The sequence below is a fragment of the Triturus cristatus genome, chromosome 7 (genome assembly GCF_964204655.1).
Source record: "Triturus cristatus chromosome 7, aTriCri1.1, whole genome shotgun sequence".
Lineage (NCBI taxonomy): Eukaryota > Metazoa > Chordata > Amphibia > Caudata > Salamandridae > Triturus > Triturus cristatus.
In genome coordinates, this window is record NC_140590.1 from 1,691,289,423 (window position 1) to 1,691,313,474 (window position 24,052).

The following is a 24,052-nucleotide window of genomic DNA, read 5'->3' on the forward strand; positions in this document are numbered from 1 at the left end:
ACCTTACACTGCTCCTGGTTTGCAGAACTACTTTGTTATTAGTTTTCAAGCACTCCATAGGAGTACTTGTGTTTTCAGGCTGTTTCCCTTGTACGCACTAAAATGCATGCTCATTTACGCAAGCAAATGCATTTCTGAAAAAGTTGTTAAAACACGAACAGCACTCGTTTGTTTATTTTTTTTGCACGATCCAATGGTATTGGAGCACTTCCTTCGTCTTACCATAGCACGAACATGAGCCGATGGTAAGTGCTCACTAGTTACATTCCACAATGACACATCATTTTTGTTTCACTGTTCCTACTTCAATTAAGGCAATTTTTACCTCTTCATTGTCACATCCTCCCACCTTCTCCCATCGTTGCTTGTCCATCTTTCCATCCCCTCCTGCTTCTTTCCTTGACCCGCCCCCCCACAACCTCTCTCATCGCTGCTGCTTTTAATTATCTATTTTTTGCACGATCCGATGGTAATGGTGTGCTTTTTCCGTCCTCCATATTGTCATAGTGCTAACACCAGACGATGGTAATGGAGCGCTTTAAGGTCTCACCCTTTACAGTACACAATGGCACATTCTTTGCCATATGCAGGGGGAAGAGTGATTTTTCCAGAATCACAAACTGTTCAGCCTACCCCAAGATTCGAACCTGGTTCCCTAGTTCCCCTGTCGGCAGCTCAAAGCTCCTCGACTGTTTCTCTCTATCATGTACAAAAACAACACCAAATGCACCACTTAAACAATGTAATTCAAATAAAGTCCAAGTTCTTAAGTTATTTTTCGTTTTTTCAAAAAAGCTCTTCTTTATTATGCAGTGAGTATTGCAATTAAAAACAATTTTCCAGCACAGCCAAAGCAGCCGACGCGTTTCGTCCACCTCTGGACTTCTTCAGGGCTGCAACAGATTTATACAAAAACGCATTGTAAATATTCAACATAAGGACTAGGCACAAACACATACAACATAATAATAAAAAATATATATATATATGCCGGACATATACAGACGCATATTTAATACCAAAAAATACGAAACCCATACAAATACAATTTTATCATGTCAACTAAAGCAATTGAGACGCAGTTTATGATTTTCCAGAAAGAAACATATGTTCATATAATCGCAATTACTAAATCTAACAATATTAATGTAACCAATTTAATGATGCCTATAGTCAATGAGTGTTTCAACCAAATATTTGAGCACTCCTCTCGAAATGTCGCAACAAGAGCATAATTCGGCTAATTCCAACCATCAGGCAAGTGAAGAATAGCCAAAGGAAAGGGAAAATGAAAAGGACAATAAGGTATCAGATTAATCACCTAGTGTAGAGCATGTTGTTGAGTTCAAATCTAAGTAACAACTGAAAAAGGGGGGAAAAACCTATAAAACATATAAGGACATAGTGACTAAAGGGAAAAAGGAGAAAAATGTATACACACCAAGGAAAAATTGAGAGGGATTAATGATGTCTTCACGTTCTAGGTTTCTCGTTTCAGTTCCCTCACAGTTTCAGATATCCAAAATGTGGCAGTTAGAAGTCAATGTTTCTAAAAAGACAAAGGTAACGTATATCGTCCATAGATGTATCAAGGACCTAAGTGAAGAAAGGGTCAAGTCTAAAGTGATAGTGAATAAGGTAATACTCACTTAATGTCTTGTAGACAGCTAAAAATCAGAGTAGCGAAGTATTAAGTTGGATGGCCCCAATAAGGCTTGACAGAAATAATGGTGGTCTGTATCAAAATTTCATTCAAATTGTAGGGCAGCTATAACACGGTAAAGATACCTATAGTAAAAGACAAAAATGTGTACAAATATAACCACAATAAGCTGATGATGAGAAAGTAAACTAATGCATTCTAATGGGGAAGTTGGCAAGGTGAGATAACCTATTGCTATGAAGTAATCACCCATCTTCGAACCAAGAGGTGACAACAGGTAAAAGTTTAAAGTGCTGCTATGGCGATCAACCCAGCGATTACAAGTTTCTACACCAAAATGCAACCTCAGATAAGAAATGTTAAAAAATGTATAAAAGCGATCAAATGTGCGGGTGCAGCAAACAGTACTGACTGAGTACTGGATGCAGTAACTCATAACTATTCAAGTTCTGAGTGCAAACTCAGTAGTGTCTACATTAGAAATATTATTATCTATAAGTAACAAGGCAGATATCCTTGTGCCATTTAGCCAAAGGCACAGAAGTCACAACCTATAAAGCAGGGTACTGAATACTGTGCTAGCACTTACCCGAGTCCGTATCTCAGAAACGAGGTCAAAATCCACCTGTCCTGTCGAGCGGCAGCAGGACCTATGAAGAGAAAGTCCTGTATATATAGTCTGTGTAACAGGGTGAAAGTGATCACACCTGGTTAAGGAGCGCTGGAAAGTACTACGAAAAACGAAGGACTCAATAACAACAAGTACTTTAGCCGCCATCTTTGAATGGTGAAAGAACCCTTTAAGATAATACAGTGTATAAGAGGAGTAGTTCCTCCTCAACGGGTAAGTCATAATATAATCTGTCATTTACGGGCGGAAAAAAAAAAAATCCATTATAACGTGCTTGAAATTGCCAGTGAAAAAAGCCAATATCAGGATATCGTTATAATGAACAAAATAGAGTGGCCATTGTCGAAGCGAAATAGTCGCCATCATTGAGTGGCGAAAAGCTTGTGTGAAAGACGGGAGAATCTAAGATAGGGTAAATGAGAGGACCTATCCCTACATGACTATTGCTGCAAACTGAGATTGAATCGGTGGAAGTCCCAATTGGATTATCTGAGATAACCAACGAAGTATTAAAAAAAAAAAAAAAAAAAAAAATTTATTATCTATCACTTCTACATTTGTTCAGCAAGACCCTGTCAACACCGAACAAGCCTTTGTAAAGCCAATAAACCTTGGCAATGCCCGAGCTATTGGCTTTATCAATGTGATTGTCTTGTAGCCATGTTGTCTAGCAGCACATCTGCTGGTCAGCATGGCTGAAAGTCACTGAAACAAAAATGCTATGATGTGGCCAGGGCATGCCAAGTCATAGTTTTTTTTTTTTTTTTGTTAGGAGGGGCAGGACAATAAACTCAACATGCTGGGGGGCGAAGAGACTCCGCTTCGGGTCAACATCCTGCGATTCTGTGCTTTCAGTGACTTTCAGCCATGCTGAACAGCAAATGTGCTGCTAGACAACATGGCTAAAAGACGTTCACATTGACAATGCCAATACTTTTTTTTTATTTTTATATTATGTAAATGTGTTTATTGGTTAACAACATCATTATGCACTTTAGACGAACAACACTTTTCTGGCTTACACAACTTCCGTATCTAGAGAGTCAATAAACAAATCACACATTATATACAAACTGCACTTTCTGTTTGTTTATGCATTCCCAATTCCACGACAATGCCAATACTTGGAGTACTTTGTTGTTAGTGTGTCTTTTACATCGTTTGCTTAATTGTTTGTTTGATTTTATTGGTTAAAGCTGTGTATAGTGTTATTTTATTGGTTGGTTTAGTAAAGTTTTAATTTTATTTAATAGTTGAGTCCTTGTTTGGTAAACACTAATTTGTTTTATTTTTGCAGTATAATATATAGTTATATTTTTGTAGGAATTATATATTGTGTGTGTGTGTGTGTATATATATATTTGTATTCATAAATGTATTTATATGTTTATAGTTAATAACTAAGAACACCTTTAAATATGTGTTTTAGGATTACGACTTTTTTTTAATTATAGTTTTTTTTAAATAAGTTTTGGGTTTATTTGTAGTAATTGTTTTGAATTTGTCTTGGGTGTATTTGTAAGGATTTATTAGTTATGTTTGCGATAATATTGTGATCGATACTGTGTTAATTGATCTTTTTGATATGTCATGTTTGCAGGTGACGATATTAGTGTTTGAGTTTTTTTGTCATCAATATTTGTAATAATCGATGTTATTGTAAATGATATTTGTGTTCGATATTAGTGATTTTAATAGTTAAGTAAAATTCCGATATATGTATATATTGATATTTATAGGATCGATATTATGTCAGAGATCCGTCACTTCCTGTGATGCCACAGGCGATGTCATACGCAGTGATGTCACTTGCATACTGCTACTTGGTTAGTTCCCCCCACTTATTTTTTAGGACTTGTGCCCTGCCTGGCCCGTCTCTTCTGTAACACTGTGCCCCGACGTCGGTGATGTTTTCCAACTGCTTGCCTTGTTCTTCATTTAGTTGGGCTTCCCGTACATCCAAATCCCCTATTTTGCTTTATTCATCACTCTGTCATTTCTCCCCTCTTTCCCGTCCACTCTTGGCTGCTTTTGCCTCATAACTGTGCCCTCCTGAAGAAATTCAGCCTCACTCTCTTCTCCTCGCGACTCCCTCCGCTGAATCCCTCTTAACCTATGCGCCTTCATTAATTGGAGCACTCTCTCCCGCAGCATCCCTTCAGAGAGGGACCAGAGTCCCTCGTCCATTTCTAACTTCTTTACCAAGCCTCGCATTGACGTCACCCTGCACCCAGCGTGGTGCATCCGCCTGGGCCAAATGCATGCTGTGTGACAGCGCCACCTTGCTGCCGCTAATAAGCACCACACCCTTGCACCTTTTTGTGGTCATGGACCACAACAAACTGTCCCTGCTTTGGTGGCGACTGACTGGCCCCACTTATCAGGAAGAGGACCCTGACTTACTGAGCCCCGGTATTTACTTATCCCAAACTCCGCCCACAGTGTCCCCTGGCCAGTGTGCATCACAGCTGTCCTATGGACTGCACCACCGGCTCAAAAATCTCAGGGAAGGTTCAGATCTCAAATTCACTTGTTCCCACCCCAAACCCAAAGTCCTGTTGTGAAACACAGATGTATGTTTTATACCCAGAACGCAGGAGGCCTATTCACACGCTGGCACCTGTATACCACAGTCACTGCAGCAGCTGCATCATTGATAATTACGGCCCTGGGGACTGCCAACTTTTTGGCTTTGGCAGTCACTGGCCATGGCGCAGCTGGAGTTCAGCAGGAGTAAATCAGAAATCATTGAGACCATGTCCCAGTCTGTCACACTTCCAATGAACTTACAAGGGTGAGAGTCACCTGTCAGCAGAGTCCTGGAGGGCTGGCTAGAGACCCCCCCCTCCCCCACAACAGGGAAGCTGGAATGGCAGTGGCTGCATGTTAAGGTACAGATCTGGGGCACATGAGGTAGACAATTCACATCTCATATGATTCAGTAAAGTATGCCAGAAAAACATCTGTACCACTTGCAAATCCATAATGAAAACAAAAATCAATTTGAAAACGTACAGATGTCTATTCCCAGAAGATCTCTGAGTAATTTGCCCCCTGGCCTGTATTTTCTCTTCCCTACAGGTCTATCTTGCAGAATGAGGGTGCCCGCTCCCTCTTCAAGGGGCTGGGGCCGAATTTGGTGGGAGTAGCGCCGTCCAGGTAAGTGTGCACCGGTCTCCCTCCATACACCTGTTCGTTGCATGCAGTAGACGCAGAGGGTGGTATGCTACCGAATTACTGACTCTTTTACCTGCTTGTCATGAGAAGAAGGCCATGTTGATATAATTTGTTATGTAAACCTGACCTGCACAGGTAATGATCTGGAGACAGAAATAAGTGGACATGGAATCGAAATCTACGTTCCCCGTTGATTTGTCTGTAGCCGGACCACAACCGGTCCATAGGATCCTTGAAACTGGCTGATCAGGGCAGCTTGCGGAATGTCCCCCGGTCAGGGTGCTCCTGGTGAATCCGGTCACCTTAGTAGGTTCCAGGTGGAAGACTGGACGCTGAACTCCTGGATTCACCCATCTGTCCCCACAGGTTGGTGATGGGTCCACACCAGAGCTATCCATCACTGCAGCTCTCACCTGTGAGGGAATCTCGTACTGCTGAGAGGAGACCGCAGCCCCTGAGCACACCTGCGCTTTAGCATTACACGTCGCTGAGAGAAGCGTGCTCCGCTTTCATTCATAGAGGGCAGCGCGTCTCTCGGAGCAGACATCTAGTGCAGCACTTCAGATACTGTGTCACTCACTGGAGGCAGCCATGTTTGCCGTCTCCTTTAGAAGAACAGCACTTCACTCTGAGGTGATCCCCCACAGCTGCTAGCCCCTCAGGGTGTACTGCTGAGAGGAGACAGCAGCCCCTGAGCACACCTGCACTGAAGCATTACACGTCGCTGAGAGAAGCGTGCTCCGCTTTCATTCATAGAGGGCAGCGCGTCTCTCAGAGCAGACATCTAGTGCAGCACTTCAGATACTGTGTCACTCACTGGAGGCAGCCATGTTTGCCTTCTCCATTAGAAGAACAGCACTTCCCTCTGAGGTGATCACCACAGCTGCTAGTCCCTCCGGGTGTACTGCTGAGAGGAGACAGCAGCCCCTGAGCACACCTGCACTGTAGCATTACACGTCGCTGAGAGAGAAGGTGCTCCGCTTTCATTCATAGAGGGCAGCGCGTCTCTCGGAGCAGGTATCTAGTGCAGCACTTCAGATACTGTGTCACTCACTGGAGGCAGCCATGTTTGCCGTCTCCTTTAGAAGAACAGCACTTCACTCTGAGGTGATCCCCCACAGCTGCTAGCCCCTCAGGGTGTACTGCTGAGAGGAGACAGCAGCCCCTGAGCACACCTGCACTGTAGCATTACACGTCGCTGAGAGAAGCGTGCTCCGCTTTCATTCATAGAGGGCAGCGCGTCTCTCGGAGCAGACATCTAGTGCAGCACTTCAGATACTGTGTCACTCACTGGAGGCAGCCATGTTTGCCGTCTCCTTTAGAAGAACAGCACTTCACTCTGAGGTGATCCCCCACAGCTGCTAGCCCCTCAGGGTGTACTGCTGAGAGGAGACAGCAGCCCCTGAGCACACCTGCACTGTAGCATTACACGTCGCTGAGAGAAGCGTGCTCCGCTTTCATTCATAGAGGGCAGCGCGTCTCTCAGAGCAGACATCTAGTGCAGCACTTCAGATACTGCCACTCACTGGAGGCAGCCATGTTTGCCGTCTCCTTTAGAAGAACAGCACTTCACTCTGAGGTGATCCCCACGGCTGCTAGCCCCTCCGGGGCGCAGCACATCACACAGGTGACCCCATGTACCTTTCCTTCAGTAGTGGGGTGGGGTAGGACTGGGAAGACTGGCACTTGGAGTCTCTCAGGGGCATTGCACTTTAACCGGTGTTTTTATTTCCTCCCTCACAGAGCCATCTATTTCTGGGCCTATTCGACTGCCAAGGAGTTCTGCAACACCCGCCTAGCACCGGAGTCTAAAACAGTGCACATCCTCTCTGCCTCCTTCGCAGGTGAGTCAGGCAGTCTAGGGGGCACGTGCACCTGCTGCCGGGTTATTGGAGTATGCTTTGGGCCACAGCTTCCAATCCCAGAAAGACGTCACGGTGAATTAAAGAGAGAGTTCCACTCGGCGCGCATGCTGACCATTGAGTTCTCCACAATTTAAAATCAAAGCTTCATCCAGTCATTTTATCTTGTTCTCCTATAACTTCTCTCACTTTTTTTTCAAACTTTTACAACTTTTAATTATTCTCTGACCCATTTCAAGTGGAAGAGAGGCACATTGCTTCCTGACACTGTGTGATTTTGTTTATTTGCTTATTCTGACATGAGTAGTTCACAGTTGGAAAAAAATAGTCACAGAAGTTTCCCTGCAAAACGAAAAGTGGGGGGAGGGGGAGAATTCTGGGACTTTGTATTGTGGACCATTCAGTGCCCAAAAACACGTTGGGTGGCACTTCCCTTGAAAGCGCCTGCTGCATCGGGCTAAGTGTAGCCAGCCTTGTACATATTTTCACCACAGGAATTGCCAACTGATCATTCTGTAATCTGAATGTGAAAGAGCAGCTGGCAGGAGGATGATGACGTATTATGGGATGCAGGAGATGGAATGCTCGGGTTTCCTGCTGTGTGTTCCTGTTGGGGACATTCCACACCACATGCATAGATGCTCTCAGCAGGCTCCGAGACCAGCATTTAACATTTTTCAGCAGACGGAAAGTACCTTACTCTCCTCCTGTGCTCTCCTGTTGACGACATTCTCTTGAGCATTCCTACTCACTGAACAAACATTGGCAAAGTCAATTGATATCGCCTATAAAAACGATTGGCTTAGCCACATTTTTAACCATGCTGGAAAGCATCACAGCATGGCAAAAAAAAACGATGAAGAGGCCGCTGTGCCATTATGTAGGCTTTTGAGTGTGTGTTCAACTTCCATGCGGATGCCTACAGAAGTTCACTTTATTGACTAACCAAGCACAAAAGTGTCCTTCTAAAATGTTGTGTGCGAGCACTTCTAAAAAAAATATTAAACTCATTACTGGGATTGGGTTGGGAGGGTGGGCTGAAGCGACACATCAGCCAGGACCTAAGCAACATGGTGGATGGGGGCTTAAGCTACACGGCAAGCGGGGTTTAATCAACACCGCGGGTGAGAGTTAAGCAACAGGGTGTGGGTGGCTAAGTAAAACCGCAGGCAGGGGAAAAGCAACTCAAGAAGGAGAACACGGGTAAAAAGCAATGAGAGAGCAACACAGGTGTGGTTGGGTGGTAAGAAGCTTATGGGCAAGAGAGCAATTTAGAGGTGGGAGAAAAGCACACGAGGGAGACAGCTGGAAACACATGCACTCTCATGGACTGTTTAAACAAAATAAAAAAACTAGTCCCCTAAAAGTGACAAGAGGGAGCATAGTTGCCGTACAAGCAGTCTCTGCTCCCGGTGAGGTACAAACCAAAAGATGGATAGACGGAAACAAGGAAAGCACTCCAATAGAAAGCAAGGAAATAAAAGTGACCATAGGGCCAAGTGCTGGTTTACAGTGGTAGAGGTGCAAGCTCCTGTATGTGTTTGGTAAGCCCACAATATGTCTTCCACAACCAGAACGCTTGCGCTGCCTGGTAGGCTTGACCTACAAAGGCCACTTCTGGATCATTTTTTCAGTAGTTTAGCACCGCCACTTGAGCGGCCTGCTTCTTCCCGCTCCTTATGGAAGTGTGGGCCCTCGCAGACATCATTTATTTTCAGCATACTGAAATGCAAGATAGCTGGCGCACTGGCAGTGTGTAATGTGATGCCTGTTTCCCACGGTGCAATGCATTGTGGGCATTTCTTCACTTCAGCATCATATTCTGCCAATGGAATGCAAAACAGCAACGTTCAGAAATGTAAAACAACGCCCAAAGAGCCCATAACAATCTCCAAATGTAAACTATTGGCGGGCAGAGTCGCATTATAATCATTAAAAAAAAAAAAATCTTAACTACAGATTTCGCTTTTTTGGTATATATGAATTACACCCACCCCCCTTGCGTTCTAGCTGCTTAGTAATTCAGCTTCAAGTTTCTGCTGTGAACTTTAATTTCTTTCACCTCTCCCTCTGCCAGGGTTCACGTCCATCACGTTGACCAACCCCATCTGGATGGTGAAGACCAGGATGCAACTGGAGCAGAGGTAAGAAAGGCACCTTAGTGCTGCTGGTTGACGGCGCCTCCGAGGAAGTGGGGAGATAACCTTCTTCTCTGAGGCACTTTTCTGACAGCCCAGGCCTTTAGTGCTTGAACAGATTTCTGTCAATGTTGGTGTTTTAAGAAGGGGCAATTGTAGGATGCATTAGTTGAGACCTGTAATACTTCCAAAGTTAGTGCAGGTGCTATTGAAGTATAAAAAATATCACAGGAACTGATTTCCCAAAAATGTTAAGTCACATCTTGGAATCTCATTCTTCTCAGTCTTTGTCGGGCGCTAATCAGTTACTGGTACAAATGGTCTTTGCGACTGAATCAGGATTTTAAGCCGGACCATAATTGTTCCCCTGCTGGTTATTCGCCTGCACAAGTTTTTGACAAGTAAAGTGGGACATAAATCCTGAAGGCAGTTTTTTATTTATTTATTTTTTATTATTCTGAAAAAGAAAATAGGTTGACACAGCTTATTGCCCAAAACCCGGAGGAAATCCTGAAGGCAGTTAATGTAAAAGTTAGGGTTTGCAAATTTTGGAACTTACAGAGCCATGCATAATTGGCATATTATCCACATGCCAACATCCGAAACTCGAATCATGCGGTAATTGTGCACCTATAAATGTTTGCAACCCACTGTGTTGACATTTATTGATTGTGCACGATTACTGCACCACTTTGCACCCATCAGTGAATGAAGGCCATAGTTACCAAATGTAGGCAGTCCAGCTAACTACTATTCTTGAAAATGCATGTCAGATTTTTTTCCATTGAATTCCAGAATTTGCAAAGAAGTCTCAAAGTCAGTCAGAATCTAGTTGTCGCATTTAGCCCACATCCGATAAGCTATTTTCCGAAATAACTGACCTCATGTCACATCTCTTTCGGAATGTATCCTGTACTGAAAGAGATCTTTCTTTGGAGAGCTAATTTGATGCTGGCCTCTTCCTGGTCTAAATTCAAGACTGATGGTGACTTATTTATCCTTTGAAAGGAGGCCCAGTGTTCTCCTTTATGCGACGGTTGATCAAGTTTTCCCTCGTGCCATGCTTGTGCACGGAAGCATGCAAGCCAGCCTTTCAGAGCAAAGGGCTTTTTTTAAATGTTCATACATAACTTGTCCTTGAGGACAAAATATCATGTAACACAGACTTACCTCATCAGATCTAGAAGCAATAGTATAGAGTGAAGCAACCTTCAGATTGAAATTTCCATAAGAGTGCAACTACATTTATTTGGAAAAATCTAATAGATTGAATTCCTCTAACAATATTATCTTTGGAAGCAGCAAATCCAGACATGTGTCTTTATACCAGATCCATCGTGCAAAAAGTCACGAGGCAATTTAACTAATAAAGTTGAACATAAATAATTTGGTTTTCTAAACCTAATTTAGTACCACATAATCCACAAATCTCTTAACAATAATGGAGGTTGTGTAATAAACAGCTACACGCCTCCGTAGATAGCGATATCCTAATTGTAACATTTTACGAAACAAAAACAGAAAGTTGACATCTTTCAGACTCCTTTCCTTAGTTCTAGGTCTTTTATCAGAACGCAACACCATGTTTAAATCTGCGTTTGTGATGTCGACACAATGTTGTCATTGGAATAACTCACTCTCATGAAGATTAATACCATGAATCTCAGAAAAGCGGTGCAGCCCTTAACACCGTTGTTGGTTAGAATTAGTCACTGTAGAGTTTATAAAGGTCTTCACGTTCAAGTCTCTTGCCTTGGGCGCACTGCCATTCTTTTCGTGCCCCAAATATGGAGTGTGTTTGAGCAGTACACACTGCTGAAATCAACCTGGCCCAGGGTTTTAGAGTTAATCTATCCTACTTTCATTAGTTCTTAGGATACCAAAGTCCAGACTGTGGACCCGGTTGTAATTCCAAGGTGTGACAACCTGGTCTCTGTAGATGTCTTACAAACGTTTATGGTGTTTTAAGCAGTTCTAGTGAGGAGTCCCAGTAGCATCACCAAAATGAACCTTCTCTGCAGACACATGTGGCACAAATGTCCACTCATGAGCAGTTTACTTTCTATAGATATCTATTGTCCCACCTTATAGTACAGAGTATACTCCACCTTTTTAGGTCAGATTCCATCCCATACTTTCCAATTCATGCAGAAGTTTTGTCGCTGTGAACTTTTTCTGTTGTTGAATAAGAATTTAGAAGTATGCAGTATGTTTCAGGGACAAGAATAAAAACAACTTGGAACATGAGCTACAAAAAAGATACCATATCAGCAAAGCAACTGTAAGTTAAAAAAAAAAAGTAGATAATTGAAAAGCATACCATATTTAATTATCTTCCGGTAAAAAATTAGGCGTCTAAAATAAATAACTTAATAATATGAGCTTGCTGCAGAACAGTGCGGTCTGTCTTAAAGAAACACCAGGAGGCAGGCCACGACAAGCACACGGACCACATTAACCAGAATTACTTACTAACAAAAAACCTTTATAAACTTAGTAATTAAATTTAGATATCATGTCTCCAAGTATATGCACAGTATCCGGTTTACACTGCCGCAATAATTTCTCATGTGTAGACAGTTACCAAATTAGGAAGGGTGGGCAGGCTGTAGCTTGCGGCATCCGTTTGTTTCTGTTAGACCGGCAAAATCCTGCTCAATCTCACTTATTCCTTGCTCTATGAAGAGTGGTACATTAGTGTCCCTAATTTTTTTTTAATAAACTTATTTATTGTAAAGTTTAGGGCACAGTATAATCGCACGACAGACATGTTGTTCATCATATATTGACACAAACTCCGTTAACACTGCATATATCAATAATACTGGTGACATCAGGAACGTCTCCACTGACATTGTACAAACTCAGTTCCACCCCCCTCCCCTTCTAATCAGATATCTCGTCGGTCTCCATGCTAGGCGGTTCACAGATATACCCTCTGAATTTATTCCAAGCTCCCCAAGTGTCCCTAATTTTAAGCGAATCCTCATTTCACTTTGTCTAAGGTAACATTTCTTACCGTGAGGTTAGTGATAACAGCGGCGCCTTAATGATGCTACTAAAATGTAGTGACAAGTTTGCAGTTGGTTGAGAAGTGAGTCACTTCAATGACCTAGGTTGTGCTAATATCTGCTTGACTGAAACAAGCCACCATTGGGGATGATTAAATGAAGACACAGACGTACCGCTGCCGTCCACCGGCCCAGCCAAAACGGTCACATTCTGAAACTACGTCAAAAGTTAGCGCTTCTTGCTGTTGCATGTCGGGGTTCTAGGATTCTGCGTTCAATAAACTGCTGTAGCTGTTGTTGGCCATGTAAAGACGCTACTTTCCTTTAGCCATCAGGCAGATTCAAAATTGGGTAGAAACTAACAAGATTGTAAAGATGACTTTGTAAGCAGTGGTTCCCCAGGGGCTGTTGGATGGATGGGTCCTCAAGTGAGAGAAAAGGTCTATTTGCATCACTTCTTCCATCTGTTCAGACACTTTGAAATCCTTCTGTGCAGTGGTTCAGTGGTGACCTGGTGAGACCTGAGGGTAGCTGGCACCAAGGATGCGCAGAAATAGCATTTCCGATTTGTAAAAACATGTGACGAACGAAGAGAGAAGGGCGCCTGCGTTTCCTGCATGTGGGATTGGCATAGAGGTAGATGAAGGTTTTGTGAGCTACTCTCACATCCCAAAACCCCCCTCGGATTGTTTAAAAGCTTTGGTAATGTGAGACATGAGCTAGACCATTTTCTCCGAGACAACTAGGTGATCAGTTCTAGGTTGTAATTTGATAGGAATGTCTGTATGACTGTCTTCATTTGATTTTCCTTTAAAAATTTTTTTTTTTTTAAATCCTTTTTAGGCGTTCATTACATGTCGGGTAGATTTACAGGCAGTGAATTTGGCCCGGGGAAACCTCAGTACTGCAGTGTTCGCTATTTCCAAAAGAAACATTTATTCAGGATTGTTAATGTCCTCCAATTACCACGCTTTACCTCTTTTCAAACTTTTTACTCCCGGGCTAATTCTGCCAGGTCTTCCTGGCAGAGTGTGTGGTGTGAAAACAAGACAAATGAACAAGTTCGAAACAAGAAGAACCTGTTGGACCTGGATGGTTGAGGCCCCTTCAGATACGAAGGGGGTGGAGGGGGATACGTCCTCCAGATATAACTCAGTTCAACAATAATGTATCCCGCCAAGGGTTATGGGGATTGTGGTATATAACATGCAAAATACAGACTGGAGGGGTTGGTCACCCTGCGTGGGTATGCTAGCTCCGCATGACTAGTGCGGGGAAGGAAAATAATCATTTTTTATATATAACCATCACACACTCTAGTAGTGTCCTGCTTCATTATCGGGTTCACCCAGACTCCTAAAGGTCAGGGTGGGCTCAACTGTGTTTCAGGGATCACTTAGAAATAGAGGGTGACCAGGGGGCTTAACTAGAGATTATAAAATCCCTCACCTTCTCCTAGGTATCCCTTTATCCTTGGCGAAGGTGGGGGAAGACTAAAATAAAGTAAGTGGGTAATGTGGACTGTTATGGTCCTATGACCCTAGATTTTTAGACCAACATGTTTCATCCTTGCTCTAAGGCCTGACAAAGTCCAGGGCTTTCATCAGGGTATCAAATCAGTACCTCCCTCGTAGTAGGTCAAAGATGTAGCTGGCAGAGTAAGATCATGCACTAGTACAAGGGCAGTGCTAATACTTGCCCGTCAATTGTCTGTGTTCCGTCACCTGCAATAAAGAATCCATGGCAGGTATTACGTGAGGTTCACATCTGACACTTGTATAAGGTGAATTTCTTTTTTTTTTTAAAAACGTTATTGATCATTTTTGCACAATGTATCATTGTAATCTTAGATGTACTCTGTATTACATTGCATTCAATAATCGGATACCAAAACATCCATGGTGCCTGATATTTTCTACCAATGCTCGAGTAAGAACAGGGAACAAGTACAGCCAGGCATGCATACAGTTGAAATGGAATACTATTTCCAGCGCATCCCCGTGAGTGCAGTACAAAACCGGTCTTTGGTTTAACGCAGTGTAACTTGTGCCTTTCTGGATCACAACCCCGCTTGAGCGGGCTCAAGGGCGGCGTAAGCAAGCGCCGCATTGTGAGGGACAGGAGAGGAGTGTATAAAGTAAAAATTCATATCGGAATTGCGAGGGGTCATGAAGCATGCAAATCTTACTGCATGAGTATTTTTTTGAAAAAGTCTCTAGTCTAGACAAATGCATATATTCTCTGTGCACATCATTATTAATAATGTAGGATGAATATTTATTCCCATAACACAGTTCATTCAACCGCACACCTAGTGTGGTCGTTATATTTAAGAGCAATAAATCGGGGACTTGCACCATGCATTCTTAAAAGCGTATTTATTTGGTAAAGGTCTGTGTCATGTGCATTGCAAAATGGTACCTCTAGAGAGTACAGTAATATTAACCCACACTTGATATCATATGTCCCAGGAGCAGGCGTGAGGCTCCCTTTGGTCACACCATGCGGGCACAAAGTGGTGGGACAGGCGGGAGGTAATTCGAGGTGGTGGGTTACCAGAAGTCTTATTTAATAGAGTTTGAGTTGTGTCCCATCTCCTGACAAGAAGAGTGGCCATGTTACTTACTTCGTCAAGGGTGGCCACACTACTTGCCTAAACTGTACAAGGCAAGGAACTAAAAAGGGGGTTGCACTAGTCATGCGGAGCTGGCATACCCACGTGGGGTGGCCAACCCCTCCAGTCTGTATTTGGTATGTTATATACCACAATCCCCATAACCCTTGGTGGGATAATTTATTATTGAACTGGTGTGAAAACAATCCCGTAGTCCAGTAATTCTGCATACATTTTAATCCTGATTCGAGCATAACCACTAAACCGCGTTTTCGACACACTTTGAATGATGGCTTTAGGATTTTGCTTGTAATTGAAAAAATACCTTCTTGGCTTTGTGGTTCCTGTGTGCGGTCTGGCACTTTTGGATGTGGGGGAAGTTAAATAGAGGATCCCTAGTAGAATCAGAAGTGGTAGTGCCATAAATGGACACTTGCTTCCAAGTGTGACAGTATCTGAAGGTAGCTGGACAGATCCTGAGTGATCTTCCATTTAATGACGTGTAGAGGTTAAAGTGGTAACCACCATCTGAAGTGGAACCTAGGCGAGGATTCAATCTCTAGAATAAATAGCGAAACCAAAAAGTAGAGCCGGAGTCGGCAAGCTTTGTAGGCTCCACGGTGCGATGAGCAACACCGAGATCCAGTTACGTAAGAGAATGTGGCCATGGGGCATGTGAGGGCAGGGCCTCGAATTATTGTGAATGTTGCAGGTGATTGAATGATGTAAGTATGCACATATATTACTCATGGATTACATGTCAAGCATTTTAATTAATGTTCTGTTGATGAGCTCCAAGCACGTGGTGCTTACACAACTGTGCAGTGAGAGGCAGGATTCCAAAGTGTTAAGGGCAATTAAGGACTACTAAATTCTGGGCTGAAGTGGCTGGCACCCTAAACTATTGCGTAACTAATTTATAAATTATCGCTGGTTAAAACAAGGGTGTGCATCTGTGCAAGGATCGTAAAATAGCATGTCCAGGCGAAAAGATGCAAATTAAAACTTCTAATGATAATGCATCCTTTGTAGTGTACAGGTGATGGTGAAATATTGTTAAACACATCATCATACCAAGGTGAGCTACAGAGCAGTAAAAGTGTGTATCTGAAAAGAACTAATAATTGTGAGGATGCATTGCTGATACGGTGAATGTATGTGTGTGCTATTTGTATAATGCGAATTTTGCTGAAAGGAAATGGAGCGCTGCAGTATTCTGTAGCTCAACTGATTCCCATTCTAATTCCAAACTTAGATTGTTTGGGTATAAAGGTTTGGAGGAAGTAACCACATGAAGTATACCCTAGGAAGCCTGCTTTCTTGATAATAGTTCTCCTCGTCTCTGGTGCGCAGTGTCTTCATGGCCCGTCTGTGCCGCATGCCCCTGCAACTCACCCCTCTTCCAGTGGCGTAGGAAGGGGGGTGCGGTGGGTGCGGGCCGGTCCGGGTGTCATCACTTAGGGGAGTGACAAAATGGGAAAAATATGTGTTTTAAACAAGCCAGGGGTGACAAGAAATTTTCCGCACCGGGTACCACCTGACCTTGCTACACCACTGCCCTCTTCCGTGTTTCTTGCTCACACGATCAGAGTCCCTTATTGTGTCCTGCTACTCGGACTTGCACCCTCCGTACTTGCTGCCGAAGCAGCATCTCCCTTGCTTCTGAAGTCTATTTTTGACCAACAGCGCTCAGTGAGTAGTACTTACCTAGACCGCAGCACCCAGTAGTCTGAGGTCTATCTTTTCATATGAGATACACAAATATCTATGACAGGGTGACTGTAGCATTGGAAGATTCAGGTGGAGGCAAACAAGGGTTCTTTTGAAGCCGATGCCCAGGTATAATTGCTACTCGCGCTGCGTGGCTTGTAGTCAAGAGAGCATTGCTTCTTCGGGGGCTCCATGCTTTTGAAGCATCATTGACTGCCGTAGTATTGAGGCCTACAAAATAAGATTTAAATGATTCTCCAATCTCAAGCACATGTTTGCTGGTATATCATGCATGAGACAGCGTGGCCATTAGCAGAGTGCGGTATGTGGTGGTAGCGTGGGAGCTTGGAATACTGACTCGGCAAACAAGACACTTACAAAATGGTTTCTTTTGAGCATCCTGTTTGCTGAGGAAAAGCATTAATTGGCTAATGCTGTGCAAGGAAACAAAAATAAACATGGAAGCCACCCGACATCCATGAAGCTTTGTACCAGGCTGGAGGGTGGCGGCATACAGATTATGTCCCCTAGCTTGTACCCTTTGTGATTTGGTGAGGTGTAGTGTGGGCATTGTGGGTGGGTGTAGCTTGTTGGGCATATGGGGTAAAGAAGGTGATTCTGTACTTATAATACTTTGGTTTTCATTCTCCATGCCCTGATCAGTCCTTGACCTCGCTTTAAGAGTTCATTTATTTGGTGCCATCTGTGGTGAGGGTCTCGCAACACACAAATCTCCTTTTGCTTGACCAGCGTTTCCTGCCTTATTTTCCCTCTCTCTCCCAGCCTTCAGGGGCGGCGCCGGACAAGCACAGTCGGATGCGTGAGGTACATCTATCAGAAGGAAGGTTTGCGGGGATTCTACAGAGGGATGACTGCATCCTACGTGGGCATCTCGGAGACTGTTATCCATTTTGTGATCTATGAGGATCTGAAGCAGCGGCTTATGGCACGTGGGACAGGATTCCAACAGCCACTGCAGGCTGGAATGGGTGCACCACTGCAACAGCAGCAGCTCGACTTTGCATGGCTGATGGTTGCAGCTGGATTGTCGAAAATCAGCGCGAGCCTCGTAGCGTATCCGCACGGTGAGTTCAGCCTTAATATGGTTTTTTGACTTTGTTCCTGTTTGCTAGGGATAATAGTTTGATTTAGATTTGGAAATGTTAATCTTAAATTTTGAGAGACTGCTAATCATTGATAATTTGATGCTCTCTTTCAGAGGTGATACGGACCCGGCTGCGTCAGGAACACTCCCCCTACAAGTCTTTTTTGCAAGCCGCACGGCTGATATACCACGAAGAAGGCCCCCGCACTTTCTATCGTGGACTCCAGGCCCAGATGATCCGACAGATCCCCAACACAGCCATCATGATGGCCACATATGAACTCATTGTCCACGCTGCTGCCAAAGTGTGACTCATCCTACCAGGATAGAATGAACCATAGAGGTAAAAGAGCCAGGACTATGTTCTTGTGTCTGAAGGCACTTGGACTTTGCAGGCAGTGTGCTCTGGGCTACAACCGACGTAGCACTGCCTTTGCTACTGTCCTTCTGCAGGATCATGCAAAATGGTGGACTCCAAAGACTCCTAGACATGTGGTCCTCAAAGAGCCAAGTGGGCAGAATCCTCTGCAGAGAGCATCCTTGTGGCAAACCATGCCACAACAACTGTAGGCCATGTTCCTCAAGGAGATGAGGGGCAACGCCTGAGTTTTCTTCTCTACAGATCTGTTTACTAGTGCCTCAGTGAGGCATCTTACAGCCTCATTGTCTAAGCAGATGCTCAGGGTAAGTGAAGATGCAAATGGTGCTATCCTTCTGCATGATCGAGGTCTCGTCGAGCTCCAGAAGACACATTTCAGTATCGGAACCAAAAAAGATAACTCCGCCTACTCACCGGTGAGGAGGTCAAGCACTCTAGCCAAAGAGGCAAGCTTTCCAAACCTACATCATTAGTTCCTTTGGGCCTCTTATCCTACAGCATATTCCAACAAGGGTTCAAAACTGCAGCTTTCGCCTCTGCCTTGACAAACTCGGTAGGCACAGGGCGGCGCCAGGGAGACTCGAGGCCATGCAGTAGCCTTAAAGGCAGGCTTTGCATTTAGAAAAAAGAATGTTAAACGTGGTGGCCAACTAAGCTTTGTGATGTTGAATTGAATACATTTTTAGTTTGGTCTGGAGCTTCTTTTCTGTGACAAAATGTGTTGTACCTCTAGTTGTGAGTTAATTTAAAAAACATTCATTGATGAAACTATTTTTTTATTAAAAAAAAAAGTTTTTTTGGCTTCAGTTTTTTAAAAATCCCATGCTGTAATTGCGAAAGACTCCCTTGTTAATGACACAACCGTGTTTTTATATCCGTATGACTGTAAGGGAGAAGCCGCAATGAATAGGAAGGACTTGAGTTCTTGCGATGATCGATCACTCCTTGTTGTTTATTCCCTTCTCCGATGGCTGCTAGGTACTTTCACTTAAACGGCGGTGAATCCTGCACAAAAATTACAGTAAAATGTGCTCATTCCCAATATAACATATTTACTGTCATTCCAAGGCGGGCTTAATACACTCCTGTTAGCACCATAGTCAGAACCCCCTTTTTTTCAGGCTGTCTTCCTGTAGCAAGAGCCCTCTGAGGATGGTATCCGTGCTGTAGTTGTGCGTGTTGGTAAAGAGTCAGTTCCTCAAATATGTCCTCCAGTTGCCCGGCACTTACAAGATGGCCTCAGACATATATATATATATATATATATATATAGGGGGGGTCCAATAAACAGTTGAATTTTCTAAGAAGGCCTCCATGTTTCATTCGTTTACAAGATGGCGGCTATATTTTCACTTGACTGAAGAGCCGAAAGAGACTGGACACTGTAAAAGCAACTGCTTGATCTTCACATTGACACCGATTTCGAGATGGCCTCTGCAGAGATGCCAAGATCAAGAAACTTTGTCTCTTGCAGCTGCACTATCCTTTAAGTCCATATGTCGCGCTCTTATCAGCTTTTCCTTGGATGCTCTAAGCTGGCACAAACATCCATTCTCTTGACTCTTCTTTTGTCTCTCCTGTCTCATTTCCTTTGTCACGTGGTTCACTTCTCCTCTCTCTTGCTGTTTTTTATTTGGTCTTACTCTTATGTTGTTTTGCCCACCCATTGGTCCTTCTCAACCACATCTCCTATGACATGGTTCACCCTTCCTATTTTTGTGGCCTATTGTCCCTCCCTTCTGCTCCACCTCGCCCATTCCAGCTGCTCTTTCCCTTCTTCTCTGGCCTGGAGCACATCTCTACTTTCCTTACTCCTACCCCTCTCTTTTACTCTACTTTTTTTCTTTCCTCCTGGACCTCCTCTCCGTAACACTATTCTATCGTGACCCGCCTTGCTATACCCTGATCCTCCTTACTATCATGACCTATATTTGTTGACCACAGCGCCACCTGTTTTCTTCTAGTCCAGCCTCTTCTTTGCCCCATCTCTCCTCCTTGTTCGCTCACCACTGCTCTGGTGTCTAGATCCATCCCGTGTCTTCTCCCGCCTGCTGCTTGGGTGTCTTGACTTACAGTGGTGGAGCGATATCCTGCCCAACCCTGAACTTACGAGCCATGATTCTTGCTTCTGGATACATAGAAAACAAAATTGGGAAGGTAAAATAGGACATGTTTTGTTGGGTGAAACACGAGTGAGGTGATGTCTTGTATGTTGTCTTGCTCGCTTTTGTGTTGTGTATATTTGTGCGAGTTTAGCTCTGTTGTGCGGCTCGTGCGCGAGTTTGAGAAGTGCTGCTGGCAACTGTTCGCAAGTGAATTTGAGTACTTTCTACATGAAATTCATCAGAATTTAATTAGTACATGTTTGGCTTACGACAATCTGCCTGGTAGTGTTAAGGGACAGTATTGCTAAGCGCTACCAGTTTGTAGGATCCTCACCCTCCAAGGCTGAAGACTCCCTTAGAATGCTGGCGACTCCTGTAAGGTGCATGGGTCTTGGTATCTATGCCCATCAGTGGCCCCCTGCCTCCCCCCTTTGTTCCAAAATTACCAGCAGATTGTCAAAGGATTGTGCAGTGGGTAGATGTACTAAAGAAAAAATCCGCTTTCAAGATGGTTTCTACATTTGCTCCCATACCAAGATGGCCGACAGAGTACTGTGTTTTTTGGGGATGGCGGAGTTAAAACTTACTGACTGGAAAATAAATGAAACCGAAATTGTTGGAAAAATAGTTTAGGAATCTGAAGAATTGCATCAAAATAATTTTGTAGGTTTGCAACTGTAGCCATTGTGTTGAGAAAGCAGTCATCTGGGGAGAAGGCCCAAGGACTCTAATTAAAAATAGGAGTACATCCTTCGTGAATGGTCACCTTCCCATGAGCCTTTAGATCTGAAGGCAATCCTTAATAAGAAAACCACCAGGACCAAGGCCAGTATTTTCACGTTTAGAATTATGAAACCCCAATTTCAAAGTTCAAAAACTTCTGTTTCACAAAGCTGAAATTCGAAAATGTGAATTTTAATCAAGCTAAAAATTAGTTTTTCCTGAAAAGTAAATTCCCACCTAATAAAATGTTGATATTTAAGCACCGATTTGTAGTTGAGGAGCCAAAAGTTAAAATTTTAGATCCTAAATTGTGAATAAAAATAGCTGAAGAGGAATCCTGCTTATTTTCTCACTAGTCCGCATCCCCTCGCCATTGGTGACTCTGCTTTAAACAGGCTTTGAAAGTTGGCTGCCTATAATGTTTGCATGACTGGTGTAGATGTCTCTTGCCTCGGGATGTCAGTAACAGTTTCTGGAGCATGTCTTCTGTTTGGGCTGATCTTTGGGGTGTGATGCTCAGGTCCTTTAGGGTGTGCTGCAGCTACTGTGCTACTGAGGTGGAGGGGGAGTGAAGCACCTGTAGGGTTTGAATGGTTGTCTGCAGAGGAGTGTCTGTGTCTGATGTGAGAATGTGCCACGGGAGCTTTAGAGCCAAAGATCTAGCTAACCTGGCATATGGAAGGTGCCGGGCTTCAACCTTGCAGTGCTCTTGTATGGGGAACAATGGCTTCTCCTTATGGTCCTGGCTTCTCCTTATGGTCCTGAGCCTTGGATCTATCACGGACGGAAAGGGCAAGCACTAGATTGTTTGAAACCCCTGACTAGCAGGTTCCTGAGGGACTTCTCTGGCCCCATCTTGGTAGCATAGTGCAATCTCAGCGTGAAGAGGAGCCGACGGGATGCTGGAGCCCACAACCACTGAACTCTTGGAAGGGACTAAGTGAGCGACACATGACGAGTCACCCTTTTTGGCCTATCCATGAATTTGGGTGATGGCACATAAAAGACTCTTCTCCATGGGTTTGGCTCACAGCTGGATGCCAAGTCATGGGTTCGGGTCCAGGGAACGATAGAACTGGCCAAGACCTTAGGCAACTAGATAATACCCCACCCACTTCCTAAAATCTGCTTGGGAGACTAGGTACCACATTCTCCAGCAGTTTGACAGGAACATTAGGAATTTGGAGTGTCTGATTTCAGATTGATTGAAGACCTGTTGGGCCAGACGTAAATGTGATAGTGGGCCTGTTTGATTGTCACTTGTTTGTCATTGTGAATTTATTCTGGTTTCCCATGTTGTGCATTGACCTGCCATCTACTGGTCAGGCTTGGAAATATATCTTTATAAAAATTCAAGCATTTAGAGCATCCACGAGAGTCAGTTTACTGGACCTATGCAGTTATTATTTCCAAATTGCACATGCACTGTTTTTAATCCTGACCCCAAGAGTTAACTAATAAAGCCTTTTTTTGCACTGCGTCCATCACTCCAGTATTGGAGTGCTCTACATCTGTTGGATTTTAGTAGATCCTATGTGAGAGTAGTATCTAAAACATCCCTGAGCTCCTCCCTCACAGTGAGGGGGTTGTAGCCCTTGGCTACACCAGGTGTCTTAGCCAAGAGGAGAAATCCCAGATGATGAAGCATGCCCCCTCGGTGGGTGGTGGGATTCCGTCCTTATTAAAAGATTCCCGCTATGCATGAGTGAGAGCCTTTTGCTTGTGTTCTATATCTCCAGTGCTTTTTGAAGCCTGTTAGACCTGCGGATAACTAGGTGTTTAGCAGAGTCAGTTTGCCTCCTGCTGATGTCGACCAGAAGCCCGAGGTAACAAGCAACATACCCTTCATTTACAGGTTCTATTTTCCACCATCGAGTTCAGAAGTAAATGGCGACCAAGACCGAAAAACACTGCAAGGCCTCGAGAAACATTGGTGATTCCCAATTCTCCAACTTCCAAAGAAGAGTGACCTAGTGTCCTCCGATGAAGCTGCACCTGGGTACCGGAGTCTTTTTGTGCTTTGGGTGCTGCGGATTCTGATCGGTGGCAGTACATGTGGCATAGAATGCCTATGCACACAGTGCTATTCTGGTGCACAGGCTCACACTTGAAGGGCAGTTTGTGTCTCCTTTGAGAAACAAGTGTTTTCCGCTTTGGTTGAGTCCCTACGTTTGAGCGACAAACAGCCTTGTGAGCTGCTGGCACAGGATTTCCTTTTGGCACAGATGAAAATAAATCAGCTGGAGGGCAGGTGAAATTGACACACCCCAGCATGCCTACCATGTGCCAAGGTACACTCATCTCCAAGGCATGCGGCTCACACTGTGCCTGTTATTGACTCTAGAGCCGACTCAGCATAACATTAGGCAGAGGTTTTCTAGGTCATGGAGGCAGCCAGTGGCATCTTCATAAATCTACATATACAATGAGATTCTATGGCCTTGGGTACTATTGAAATTCAAGTGGAAATGTTTATACTTTTGTACACTCGACTCTCCAAACGTTGCGAGGTTAAGCATTAAAAGGCTTGCGCCTAGTCAGAGGTTTGAAACTCCAATACTATATGACTTACCGTTCATTTAGAGATGCAGCTTTAAAAAATATTAGATCTTGTAGCACATTAAGGTGCTGTTGAACAGTTAAATGGGTGATCTGCAAAACAAACTAGAAGTATCTAGTGCTAAGATAACACTCTAAACATGTTTATTGTAAACAGTATTGAAGGCGCTATACCGCGATTAAGGTATAACGCTTATGGACAATACTATCCTATCCAGGAAAGGACGGGGCGGCCATGGTTGTATTCTGAAACACCCAGGTCTCATGCTTGTAGCCTTGTTTTACAGTCTCGTGCCAGTGACACTCAACTTGCCAAACCGGATCTGTGCAGCCACCGCTATACACTCCTTGCTGGCCACCTGCTTTTTCGTGAAG

The 24,052-nt window shown here is 43.9% G+C and overlaps 1 protein-coding gene across 1 annotated transcript in view; it reads left to right on the plus strand.

Moving 5' to 3' along the window:
* The window catches only part of LOC146812769 (solute carrier family 25 member 36-A-like), a 90,034-nt gene extending 70,942 nt beyond the window's left edge, over window positions 1–19,092 (plus strand). The window contains exons 3-7 of the mRNA XM_085619877.1: window positions 5,376–5,453; window positions 7,215–7,315; window positions 9,411–9,477; window positions 17,590–17,891; window positions 18,026–19,092. Coding sequence (XP_085476003.1) covers window positions 5,376–5,453; window positions 7,215–7,315; window positions 9,411–9,477; window positions 17,590–17,891; window positions 18,026–18,222 — 745 coding nt within the window. The 3' untranslated portion in view covers window positions 18,223–19,092. The remainder of the gene's footprint in view (window positions 1–5,375; window positions 5,454–7,214; window positions 7,316–9,410; window positions 9,478–17,589; window positions 17,892–18,025) is intronic.
* The last annotated feature ends 4,960 nt before the right edge of the window (window positions 19,093–24,052 follow it).